The 12569-nt window shown below is 46.5% G+C and overlaps 1 protein-coding gene across 8 annotated transcripts in view; it reads right to left on the reverse strand.

Moving 5' to 3' along the window:
* Positions 1-835: 835 nt before the first annotated feature.
* tp53bp2a (tumor protein p53 binding protein, 2a) overlaps positions 836-12569 on the reverse strand; it is a 28814-nt gene continuing 17080 nt past the window's right edge. For 6 of the 8 annotated variants that reach the window (XM_084709247.1, XM_084709246.1, XM_084709242.1 and 3 more), the window contains 11 exons: positions 11893-12076; positions 11716-11769; positions 9787-9897; positions 9547-9671; positions 8725-9148; positions 7253-8097; positions 6102-6239; positions 5570-5703; positions 4926-5092; positions 4282-4481; positions 836-2132 (listed from right to left, as the gene is read on the reverse strand). In XM_084709247.1, coding sequence (XP_084565373.1) covers positions 2091-2132; positions 4282-4481; positions 4926-5092; positions 5570-5703; positions 6102-6239; positions 7253-8097; positions 8725-9148; positions 9547-9671; positions 9787-9897; positions 11716-11769; positions 11893-12076 — 2424 coding nt within the window. In that variant the 3' untranslated portion in view covers positions 836-2090. The remainder of the gene's footprint in view (positions 2133-4281; positions 4482-4925; positions 5093-5569; positions 5704-6101; positions 6240-7252; positions 8098-8724; positions 9149-9546; positions 9672-9786; positions 9898-11715; positions 11770-11892; positions 12077-12569) is intronic. The other 2 variants (XM_084709248.1, XM_084709243.1) reach the window with 1 other exon arrangement.

The following is a 12569-nucleotide window of genomic DNA, read 5'->3' on the forward strand; positions in this document are numbered from 1 at the left end:
ATCCAACAAATCTTTCTTAAGTACCATTGTATTCCTGGAACAAGTGCATCTTTAGCCTTTCCTTGAAGGTGGAGAGACAGTCAGTATCTCTGATGGAGGTGGGGAGATGATTCCACCATTGGGGGGCCAGACAGGAAAAGAGTTTGAGTTGGGAGCGGGCGCTCTTGAGAGGTGGGACCGCCAGACGGTTGTTCAAAGAAGACCATAGGTGGCGGGTGGGGGTGTAAGGCTGGACGAGAGACTGGATGTAGTCAGGTGCAGTCCCGTTCATTTTAATGATGTAGGTGTAATGAATCATCACCGTAAATGCTGATTTTGTGGTGTGTTTAGTGTTTTCTAAATTACTTTTCTTTAATTTAGCTGACGGATTGCTGCTACAAATGGTTCAATGAAAATGGTGAATAGCGAAGGGGAGCGTGGGCATCCTTGTCAAGTCCCCCGGTGCAGTGTGAAGCTACGTAATGTTAGTCATTTGGTGAAAAAACAGGGGCTTCCATTGGTGATAAGTGGCTCCATACACCTTTCTTTGAGTAATTCACTATTATATTGTTTTTGTTTTTCCTTAATTAATGTTTGAGCAAAAACACAAAATAACTATAATTGCAGTGTAGATATGGCAAGTTCTCCCAATCAAGATGGGACTTCTGAAGCACAGCATATTGAATAATGCATACACAAAGATCAAGAATAAAAAAAGTTAAATGTTAAAAAATTAGTTCTAACAGTTATGTATATTAAATTCTTAATTAACTGTAAATACTATTATAAATGTATCTTGGAATAAATGTTGGTATTTTGGGGGTCAGAGTCAGTGTATGCAATTCTGCCACAGATATAATTACACAAAGTATTTTATTGTAAATATTCACAATTCTACATGTGTGGTTATTGTTTTGAAAAAAGGTGATAATTGAAGGTAACAAAAATAAATACATTTGTGGTGTAGACAGTGATATGTAAAGATTGTACTGAAATACTATAAATTGGATTGGATCAGCTACTGGAGTCACATGATTTGACAAGAAGACACTGGTTTCCTGTTTTCACAGTTTGCTACATCCGTATCCACAGATAATAGTTTCTAGACTTATTCTAAATGTAATTTTCTCTCTTTCTGTCTTCCTTAAAACAGTTCATATAATCTGTTTAAGACAACATGTATTACAACATGGCCAGGTGAAGCTTGATTATGACAGTATAACAACTGTGTTACACAAGTGAATTTGATATATAATTTCTACAGCAGCTATAAAAAGCGATAAACCCAGAGAAAAACGTTAAAAACATTTACAGGTTATGCTGACATCATGGACAACCAAATTTATGGCAATAGCTCATTCAACATCACTGCCTTACTGAACATACAACTAATCATAATTCTTTTTTTAAAACTAGGTAGAGGTTGCTGCTGAATACAATTCTCCAATATAATGTGGATAGGAAGAGACAGGGACATGGTCACAAAACACAGGAAACATCATTGTCAAAGTACTGAGTCTCTGTTAGATTGTCATGGTATACACAACAAGAAACAAACACTTATAACAGCTTACTGTAACAATCATGTTCATTGTCTATCACTCTCGTTCACTCTCTGGTGCCCTATTCAGTTCCAGCTCTCTCTCTCTAGACAGTAAAATGGCTGTTAACCAGAAGAAAAGACAGGTTTAAACTAGTCTATAAAAAAAAAAAAAAATACTGTTCCATTTGTACCCCTGACATTATACTTCTGGTCTATAGACAAACAGTTTCAGATGCTTAAATCTGAGTAAAAACAATACAACAAAAACAAAAGAAACGTAAAGTCATTAGTGTCTTAAACACTTACAGTGGTCTTGGAAAAATATGTGTGGAAAGCTCCCTCTGTGTTGAAATAGAAAAAAGTGCCTGGGCGAGGGCCACAGTGTCAGTGGTTATAAGGGCCCAATTTGGAAGAGGACAGTTCATAGTTGCTCAAAACTCCTTCATGTAGTTTGGTCTCATAACGTTCATTCATCTGACCGTGGGGCCTCTCTTAAAGCAGTTCAGAGTGGCCTGTGACAAAAGCATGTCTGTCTTCTGAGAGGCGGTAATTCCAGGTATACCAGTCCTTATGCAAGGCTCCTCTGTCTGGGCTTGATCCTGGGGTACAGCTGCAGTAGAGAAGAATGGAAGTTAACATGCAATTGATACATTGTATCAAATAAATCATTGGCAGTCTTACTGATCTTCAGTTTTACTTAGGTCATAGGGACCAAGTGTTTTCGTGTCTTTTATGTAGCTGGTAGGAGTTTACTTCTGGTACATAATCTTATAATTCCAAACCTTGTCTAATACTGCTAAACTACTTATATTTTTTTAGAATGTTGAGTAAAACACAAGGAAGGCATTTTTACATCTGACAATGGTGGAAACCTATGTGGAACATGTTTTCTGATCTGTAATTTTTCCTGGTTTTATTGGGTGTGCACAAGCCTTCGGCGAGCCCAACTGTTGTTCTCTCTCATATATTTATTATCATTATTTCTTTTCACACCCCTAAGGATCCCTCAATATTTGGACAATATAGACAACGTCAATGTCAAAAGGTTCATCTTGTTAGCGATTGCATTGCTTCTATTGGGATTTAAGTTCCGTTGCACGGTTTACGCTTGAATTAAGTTTTTGTGGCAAAAAGTGCCTTGTGTGGCACAAGGAAACTCAGTGCTAGCCTAAGGTCACAATGTCATCACACGTTAGCAACGACGCATAGATACGACGTTCTAGTAAAACAGACAGCGATATCAGAGAGACCTCAGCATTAGTACCGTAGCTAAAAGTCTTGGAAAGTTGAGGCTACGTACCTACACACGTGTTAATCTGCTAAACAAGTGGGTTTCCCTTCGTTCTTTTGGTGAGCAGTCTCATGAGCCCTGCTTACCCTGCGTCATGGAGCCAACCAACTAAATAGTTATTTTGCACTTTGTTGCTACCTGCATATACCTACAGCTGGCAGCTGTGCTCCGTTTTGCTCCTAAATTCAGACCTAGCTCCGGTAAATTGTAGAGCTAGCTAACACTACACTTCTGTTGCGTGGGAATCGCAGGAGCTAACCAGTCGGCGTACAAAAATACAGGAGCACACCCTCTCTAGTTTGTACTGTTCCCACTTTCTTTGAATCAGATTAAATCAGAATTGTTTGTGGACTCTGCTGAACCCTTATACAGGGACTTCATGGAAAATCGCCAAACACTGCAGAGACATTTGTAAGTGTGTACCAAGTGGTGACCAGAGTTCAGGGAAATAAAGCCAGGCATAGTGATTGTAAATATGTTTTCATATTAATTAAACACTCTGACTCAGATATTTTTAGCAGCAGGCGTGAAAGGTATCATTTTACATGGGTGGTGCACATGTGCGGAATGGAACATTTGAAATAATTTTTCAAATATGGAATAAAATGACACTTGACCACAAAACAAAGTTTACAACACATGTAGCATCCCTATCTGATGGCTTCATTTCCTCTCTTCACTCTCATATCTTGCAGCCCCTTTACTTGCTCCACTCTGCTCTCCTGTTCCACTACTAGTGCTTGTCTACTTGTATAATGAGGTTCCACTTGAGAATGAGCATCTTAAATCAACATTGTTGGCAATTGTTTTATTCATTATTTATGAATTTATGTTTCTGTTTTTATGATTCATTTAGTTCGCTAGCTTAGCAGCTAGTTAGCTAACACTTCACTAGCTGGAACATTATTGGGTTCTGCTGCCGACAAGCACAGTAATATCTCTCATCTGTGAAAGGATTACTTGTGCTATACCATCACTATACAACGACCGTCAATCAGATTTTGAGTTTGGAAATAGCCATTGTATACACAATATCACAATATATTGTCATTATTAATAAGTCGATATTAAACATCAATAGACAAAACATTGTGAATGTTGATTTAAACAGTAAAATCGAACTTAACAGTAGCTTGTTAAATCTACCCAAAAAAATATTGTACTCTGGTAACGTAATCCTATCCTGTGTCCTGTTTGTCATTGCCTGAGGAGAATAGGCTTTGCTGTACATGGTCTGTTGTTTATTTGGTTGTCGTAACTTTACAAGAGATTGACGTCCTGTCACTGTTCCAGTTGATAATTTTAAAAGTGACTTTGTTTGAGTTCAGTGGAATGGACATCTCTAAAGTCATGTACTTGCGAATGCATGACATTCCATATCATTCTGTAGAGTGGTGGCAATGATTTATGTACATAAAGCAGCCACTGAACTGGGGGGGGTCAGGGGTCCCTGCGCTCTGAGACTCACCCCAAGGAGATTTCGGGGGATGTAGCCCTCTGCATCGCCAGCACGTGCCCACCACCACTCAACCTCGTCCTCGTCCTCCCTGCGGATAATAGTCATGCAGTCACCCTCACGGAACGCCAACTCGTCAAGGTTCTCGTTGCCGTAGTCCCAAAGGCCGTAGACCACACCCCTGTTCATGATGCCCATCTTCTCCTGCACACCTGGGGGGTTGAAACAGAGAGGGGTGAGGTTAACATGGTCCATGATCAAATTCTCACACATGTACATCCACTAAACTACGCAGTTATGTCATAAGTGACACTTTAAAATGATTCTGTACAATTTTATAAAACCTTTGGAGCGCACCTCGAAAAAAGAATTGTGACATGTTTTCATATGTTACAATAATAATAAAGCGAGACGTTACACAAAATCTTTATCTTTTGAATGACATGTTTGTAACACATTGCGCGGAAAGGAGTTTTCATTTGTACCTTCTAGAGCTCAGGGCAACCGTTGTTCACTGAAACATTTATGTACACACATACTTTCAACACAGCACCAAAACGTTTGCTTATAACTGTATGCACACTTCACCGCTGTTAGCGGCCCAGATAAGCAAAGAGAGAACCAGAGAAGAAAAATGATGACTGATCTCCACTGACCATAGAGGAACTGGGAGCACTGGGTGTAGCCCTCCTCCATCTCCTCACACTTGTCCGCTGCTGTCTGCATGTCGCTGTAGGTCATGGCGAACACGGCCGCCCCCGACTCCACCAGGAACTTACACACCTGCACGTTGTTGCATGAGGCCGCGCAGTGCAGGGGGGTCCTGGGGTGCAAAAGACACAGGAATAGGGAAAAATTAAATGTTAAAAGGGAAGTATATGAAGAAACGATATGTCAATAGATAGACTGATGTGATATTTATAATTATTAAGTGTGACAAGACCTGGTATTTTGGTCCTCAAGTAGTGATTTTTTTTTTTTTTTTTTGATTTTTGCTTATTTGAAAGATAATTTGAATTTTGGTATGTACCTTAAATCAGTTAGAAGAGACATGAATTGGCTTAACCAACCAACTTTGCTGACAGTATTCTGTGACCTTCAACATTTTGTTTATTCTATTGAGTGACCTTTTTAACGCTTTAACTTTTGACATTATATATATATATTAAAAAAAAGGTTTTGCGTCCTAGCGTGATTAGAAAATTGCCGACATGCAGACTTATTTCCTAGCTCCAGTCACATATGTTGTTTCAACAACAGCAGCAACAATGCAGAGTAAGTGAAGTTGCTTTCAACTCACCACCCGTCGCTGTCAGCTGCATTGACGTTAACGCCGAACTGCACCAGGAACTTCACAATCTCCGTGTGTCCGGCACAAACAGCATTATGGAGAGCAGTAATGCCCTCATCATTTGGCAGGCTCGGATCCTCTACCTGGCAGAGAAAGAAATGTTGAGAAGATATATTCAACTGCTGTAAAACACCCTCTCACATTATCGAACCTCTCATTCCAAAATCATGGAAATTAATACATAGTTGGTCCCCATTTTTCTTCTACATTATACTTGCCTTCACTTTTCTGCTATAACTGTAGTAATGACTTTGATTTCGGAAAAAGAGGTCCAACAAGTAGGTATCCACATTATTTTAATCTATAGTACATATAGAACACATTTCTACACCGGTATACATAAATATACATAGAGATGGGAATAATAAGTAAGTAGCGAGTACAGAAAAGATCCAGCATAACTCTAAGCAAGGTTAACTATACAACGCACTGCTATTAATATCTCGGAACTGCTTAGACATGTGTATCCACCGTGTCTCACCTCGTAGATGATCCTCTGGACTAGGTCGTACTCCCCCTCCAGGGACGAGTCCAGCAGCAGCGCCAGGGGATTGAACTTCACCCGCATGCTGTGGTCGATGCGCTCCGAGCCTGACTTACGTAGGTTGGTCCGCTTGCCCTGCACGTGCCAACGCACACACACACAGACACACACACACACACATGTAAGAAGAGCGGTCTGCAGCTTCCCACCCCGATGATATCACAGAGCCATCAAGAGGTGCCCAGGGGCCAGGCTGTGTATGATAACTTGTGTGGTCCTGTCCCAGGTCTGACCACCAACGCCTAGCGCTGGGTCCCACACACACACACACACACACACACACACACACACACACACACACACACTCCAGGTGGAGGCTGAAAGGCAATTGACTCATTCCAGCTAAGGGCTCACTATCGAGCCGACTGCCCAATCGAACAGGGGTGGAAACTGACTAGTCTCGTTGAACATCATCCCCAAGCTGATTACATTCCATAAAAATAAAAACCCCTTTGGGGCCTTTGCAAAGGGGAGGGGGCCAATAAGATTTGGTAAGGGGGGTGGGGGGCAGAAATGGGTCAAAACATTCATATCCGTCTGGGACCCAGGACAGAATCCCTGGTGGTAAACCCTCTTATGAAGGGGATTGATAGAGGCATTAAGGGAACAATGACCGGATTGGTAATGACGCCATCATATCTGGGTAGGTGTTGGACGTGCGTGTGTGTGTGGGGGGAGGGCGTGTCATCCGATTATGCAGAATTAAACAGGACCTGCCTCTTTCCCAAACAATACGTGGAGTAATAAGTTATATAACAGTGGGGAGAGAGGGGGTTGACCTTGGTGACAGCAAGGCCAGGACAGGTGGCCATGTTAGGTCTGGACCAGCACAACAACACATGACCCTTTCTGGTCCTGACAAACAACATGTGAAGGAACACACACACTAAGCTGTGAGAGTACAGGCTAGGGGCTCAGGACTGGCGCGGGGCACTGCTATGTACTCACCATGTCATCACTGAAGGCTAACAGTGTATCTGAATAAGGACAGGTATTCTGACGGACTGAAGCTTTAGACATCATTGAACTCAGAGGGAACATGGTCTCTGGTACCCCAAACGCACAAACATGAACAGGACATGGCCTACCGGTGGCAGTGTGATCTGTCCTGTGACCTCCGGGGCCTTCATGTTGAAGGTGTCCTCCCCCAGAGCCTCCTGTTCAGCCCCACTGGGGTAGGGGGGTGGGGGGTAGGGAGGGAACTCCTCTATGAAGGACTCTGGTGGAGGGGGCGGGTTGGAAGGTGGTGGGTTGGCAGGTACGGGCTCCTCAACGCTGGCCATTGTGGGCGGTAGGGGGAAGAGGACATCTTCGGGCCTGGGGGCAGGGTGTGATGGGGGAGGGGGGGGAACGATGTCGTCTGTGTCTGTCTCCGGAATTTCCGTGGGGGGGGTCTGCTCGGCCGGGACTGGGGTGGCATTCGGTCCCGGGGTGGGGATATAAACCCCCTCTTGCGTCACTCCTGATTGGCTGCTCTCCCCGCCAGCCTGGGGTCCCGGGACGGCAGGCCCTGCCTCGCCCTCTCGTTCCCCTTCTCCTGGATAGGTGGGCGTAGTGGGCGTGGCGACGGTGGTTTCCATAGCGGCCAGCGTGGTCTTCTGGTAGAGGAGTTTCTGGATGTTGGGCCCCGCGGGGCCCTCGGGCTCCGTGATGGAGCTGCGTTTCTTCAGGGGCCGGGGGGCGTTGTAGAGCTTCTTCCGGAGGGCCTCCAGGTCCCCGTCGCTCTGGTGGCGGTAGGGGTTGGAGATGAAGGGCAGCAGCTTGGTGGGGCTGAGGGGCCGTGGAATGCGCTCCGCCTCTGGCTGGCCCTCGCCCGGAGGGCCTCCGGCCTGGGGGACAGCGTGGTCCACCTCGCTCTCTGGGCCGGGACGATCCAGATAGGGGTTCTCTGGGTGCTGGGAACCCCCGCCTGGGATCACGGGCTTGCCGTACACTGAACACACAGACAGAAGAAAGGTCGGAACTTGTGAAAACGGCTGTATAGGGAGTGAACATGGACTGAGCGAGCTGTTTGAGAAAGTAGAATGTATTGTTCTGAGAAGATCTGCCTGACAGTACACAGCTTTAGAGTTTCTAAACATAATTCTGCCTGAAGGAGACAGGTGGAGCAGATGGCTACGCTCCTGACCACCTGGCTAGCCGGTGGTGTGCGAGTCTGCTCTTGTATGACTGTGACAATATACAATACTTCTACAGTATGCTTGTGTGCAATAGTCTGAGTGGATTCTGGCCGAGCTCGACAGTGAGTGGTTTCTGGCTGAGCCCAGGACCAACAGACAGGAGAACATCTGCATGTCTGTATGTATGTGGGGTAATGTGTGTGTATATGTGTATGGAAAGTGGGTTAGCATGTTGTCTTAATGTTTCATTTCAAGTCTTGGATGGATCTCTCGACTTGCAAGCTTTTAAATTTGACTCCCATAATGGTGCTTGAAGATTCATATAATGGAGCTTTGCTTCGTAAAGGAGGGACAATGTAGCATAGGAGGTGTACAAAATAGCATAGTAGCAGATGGCTAGGTAGCGCACAGGAAGTATGAGTGTTTTGAGTTGTTCTTACCACTGACAAAGCCGTTCCCCCGGCTCTGGGAGCGGGAGAGCGCCCCCTGCACCACCGGGGGGTAACTCTTCCCTGGGATGGGCTGCTGGGTGTACATGGAGTAGATGGAGCTGGCAGCCAGGGTCTGGGGCTTCCTCAGGCTCTGGCCTTGGCCGGAGCCCTCCTTGGAGGAGGGCAGCTCCGGGGTGAAGGGTCTGACCGTTGCGGCAGGAGGTGGGTCCTGCTTGGAAGGCAGGGGAAGGGTTTGGCTCTGGGATGAGGGCAGGGGAGTGCGAGACGGGGCCCTCTGGGCGTGGGGGCCTTGAGGCTTGGCTTTGGGGAAGGTTCCGGTGTTGAGGCCCGGTTTGCCATAGGGGCCGCCAGGGGGGCCTTTGGGTTTACTGGGGACCGGGGGGGGCACCTTAACCGGGCCCTTGGCAGCAGACTGGGGAGGGAGCAGAACAGAAAAAAGGAGCAGATAAGATGACAATCAGCCTGGCTTTTAGATGCTCTTCTGTGTTGTTTTACAGTAAGCAAAAACAATAACTCATCAAATGCCATAAGTATGAACAAACTCAATTCAAGGCAAATTAGGAAAGTACCCATGGTAGTGAGCAACAACACACAATATTTGGCCAAGATCCAGAATGTGTACACTATTTCAATGGTGGGTTTCCCAACCTCGTCATTGGCCTGCTTCATGCTGTAATCTATTTCAATGTCTCTTTGTGATAAACATTGCCACTTGCCAAGTCATGGAATCAGTGGAGCTGCTTTAATTCTCGCCCTAAGCCTGTTTAGGAACCACACCTGACCCGATGTGTGCGGGAGCAGAGTTCTCACCTGGGCGTCCCTGACAAGATCATCGCTACTCTGGTTCTTGCGAAGGGACGTAGCTGGCAACTCTGTGGGCTCAAACATGGAGAAGGGGCGCACCCGCCTGTCCCTCTTCTGCACCTCGTTCTCGTCTGTGGGCGCACATACACACAACCCTAAACTTCCCAGAATGCATGTGGAACGTGCGGTGTGTTGTCGTGTCCAGTGTGGAGGAGCGTGTACATGTATGTGTGTGTCGAGGGCTACCTTGCTCTGCGTTGGGGCTGGGGTGCGAGGTCATTCTGGGTAGGGTGGAGGCAGAACCATGGCTCGTGATGTTAGACTCAGAACCTGGGGGACCCCACTCGGACAGCTTGGCTGACAGGAGAGAGACAGAGAGAGAGAGAGAGAGAGAGAGAGAGAGAGAGAGACAGATAGAAGTTTGATTTTTAAGACATACACTGATGAAAAAGGCTGTCCCACATGATCATGAGGATGGACTGACTACTGAATACTGACTCAAGGATTGAATAGCTTTCGCCTCACCCTAAAACACACACATGCGCACACACACACTCAAGTCCTGATGCGACCATTCCAGCAGTCCAGGTAACGCATTTGTTCAATTTGACCCATTTAGAAACGACATACAGCATGAAATCAACCAACCTGCTCTAACAGATGGGCAGCGCAACCAAGCAAACATGACGAAGGGAGAGAAGACGATGAAAATACCAGACCTTTTCCTATTTTTGTTCCAAGCACCTACGTACCTCGAAGAACAAGCAAGCAACACACACGCGTCCTATATGACGAAGATGACACACACCACACAAGGAGAGATAATACCTTTTCTCTTGGCCCGCAGCTCTTTCAGAGGCTTAAGCAAGAACATGGCTTCTACAGAGGACGCAAGAGGGGGGAAAAAAAAACAAACACCAGAGAAAAAGCAGAGGTGTCTTAGATCTCCAGACCTCCAGTTGCCCTACACATCCTCTGGCTCAGGATCCCCGGGGCAAGCATCCCAGGTGGGGGGCCGGGCCGGGCGGAGGGGGCAGAGACACCAGTGGAACACCAGAGGAACCCTCCTATCCGTCCGCCACTCGGTTGGAGGGAAGTGAGAGAAGAGTGTTCTCTCTCTCTCTCCTCCCCCCCCCACCCCACCCCACCCCACCCCTCTTCTTTCTCACTGCGTATCGTCTTGTCGAGCGGAAGTGAACGCAACATCACAGCAGACTTGGGGTAAAGACCCGTTACTTTTCACTCTTGCTCTTCATCCACAAACGAGAGAATGGAAAGATGAGGCCCCAGTAAGGAGAAGTGGAGGGAAAAAAAAGACGGCGGAAAAGGAAGGTCCCACGATTCAGTGTCATATTCACGACGACTCGTTTTTTGGAGTCCGATCATTCGTTCAGTTTCTGACGACAACCCACCACCCACCCCCTGCACAGAGGGAGTTATTTAAGGAGGACTGGGCTGGCGAGCGAAAGAGGGAGGGAGTGAAGGAGTGCGTGAGTAAGTCTGACTCATCCTGTAGGAGGACAGGAACAACAGAAAGCTTTTTCTAAATGGGATATTTCCGCCGGCATCCCCTGAATCCACATTTACCGGGTAGAGACCCGTTGAGCACGTTCCTATCCTCGTCCTCTCCCGAGAATGTCTGGGGACACTGATTCAAATAGCCCAATTCAAGGACAGAGAGACACATTCCAAAAGTCCTTCTGTATAAAAGTCCTCTCATAAAAGATGTACTTTAATGTAACAGAATACGCCGCAGTGAAATGTGGTACAGAAGAAGACACAGCAAGGCTGGACTCTGAGTCAAACCCCACATCCCATCTAGGGTCAGAGGTTACCCTTAGACTCGGACCGAGGACCAATCTCCAAGTGAATGTGCACTTGGACACCCTCCGGTGGACAGTTTCCATTGCGGGAAGAGCCGGGAGGAAAAGAAAACGACCAAAGGGGCAGAAAGAAGGCATCATCCACAGGAGGGCACCACAACACAGCAAACTCCTCAAGGCTGCTCAGGCACAGAGAGAGTGAGTGAGAGCCATCCTTAACCACTGACCCAAGGTCAGATTCCCCCTACAAGATCCAAGGACCTAAGCAGGCTTTTCCGATCCTGGGTTAGCGGTTAAAGAGGCTGCCTGCTGGAGGAGCGGAAAACGTCACAGCACCGGGAATATGGGCTACCTTCTGAGCTTAGAGTCACGTCGCAGGTGCCCGCTACCCCATGATCCTCTGCTCCTACAGAGGGAGGGAACTTCCTGTCACACGTTGAGCCTCCATGAGGTGACAGCTGGAGAGGTGGAAGAGGTTTGGATGTGTGTGTGTGTGTGTGTGTGTGTGAAAGGGAGGGGTTTCTCTCACCAGTATTGGGCTTGGCGTGGGGGTCTTGGGAGGGCAGGGTGGCGGTGCCGTCTGGGTAGGCGGGCTTGACCAGCAGCTCGTGCCTCACAGGGCCACGCGGCATGGTGGACGACTGGATATATGGGCCGACCGCCGCCACGCGGGACGGGCCAGACTGCTGTCCTGCCTGACTGTCAGAGGGGACCTGCAGAAAGGGGAGAGAGGGAGAGAGAGCAGGGATTGAGAGAAAGACAGAGGGGATGTGTTAGTCAGACCCAAAAAATGCAGCACACAGAAAAAGAAAAATAGGCAGGGGGACAAAAGATGCAACCCGACAGATATGCAGATACACACTCCAAATTCATCGAGTCACCTCCCTTTGCTTCACAGTAGATGGAGAAACAAACTAGACTACCAAACCCTTATACAATCGTTTCTAAACATATTTCAAAGAGCCTTCACAGAGTTGGAGAAAATAACAAATCCCCACATTATAAAGCCTAATGAAGTATAATACTGATATAAACAGGTAATAATAATAAAGTGACTACGCCTCTATCTTGAAAATCGGAACTTTTGTGCTAAAAATCTTTTGCAATTAGGCAGATTTAAATAAAAAACTAAACAAAAACAAAAAAACAACGTAAACCAGCTCCTCTCCTGCATTAGGGAGTCGAGGCCGAAACGGTAAATCTCAG

This window comes from Hypomesus nipponensis, chromosome 11, assembly GCF_054491055.1.
Source record: "Hypomesus nipponensis isolate SF chromosome 11, ASM5449105v1, whole genome shotgun sequence".
NCBI classification, from domain to species: domain Eukaryota; kingdom Metazoa; phylum Chordata; class Actinopteri; order Osmeriformes; family Osmeridae; genus Hypomesus; species Hypomesus nipponensis.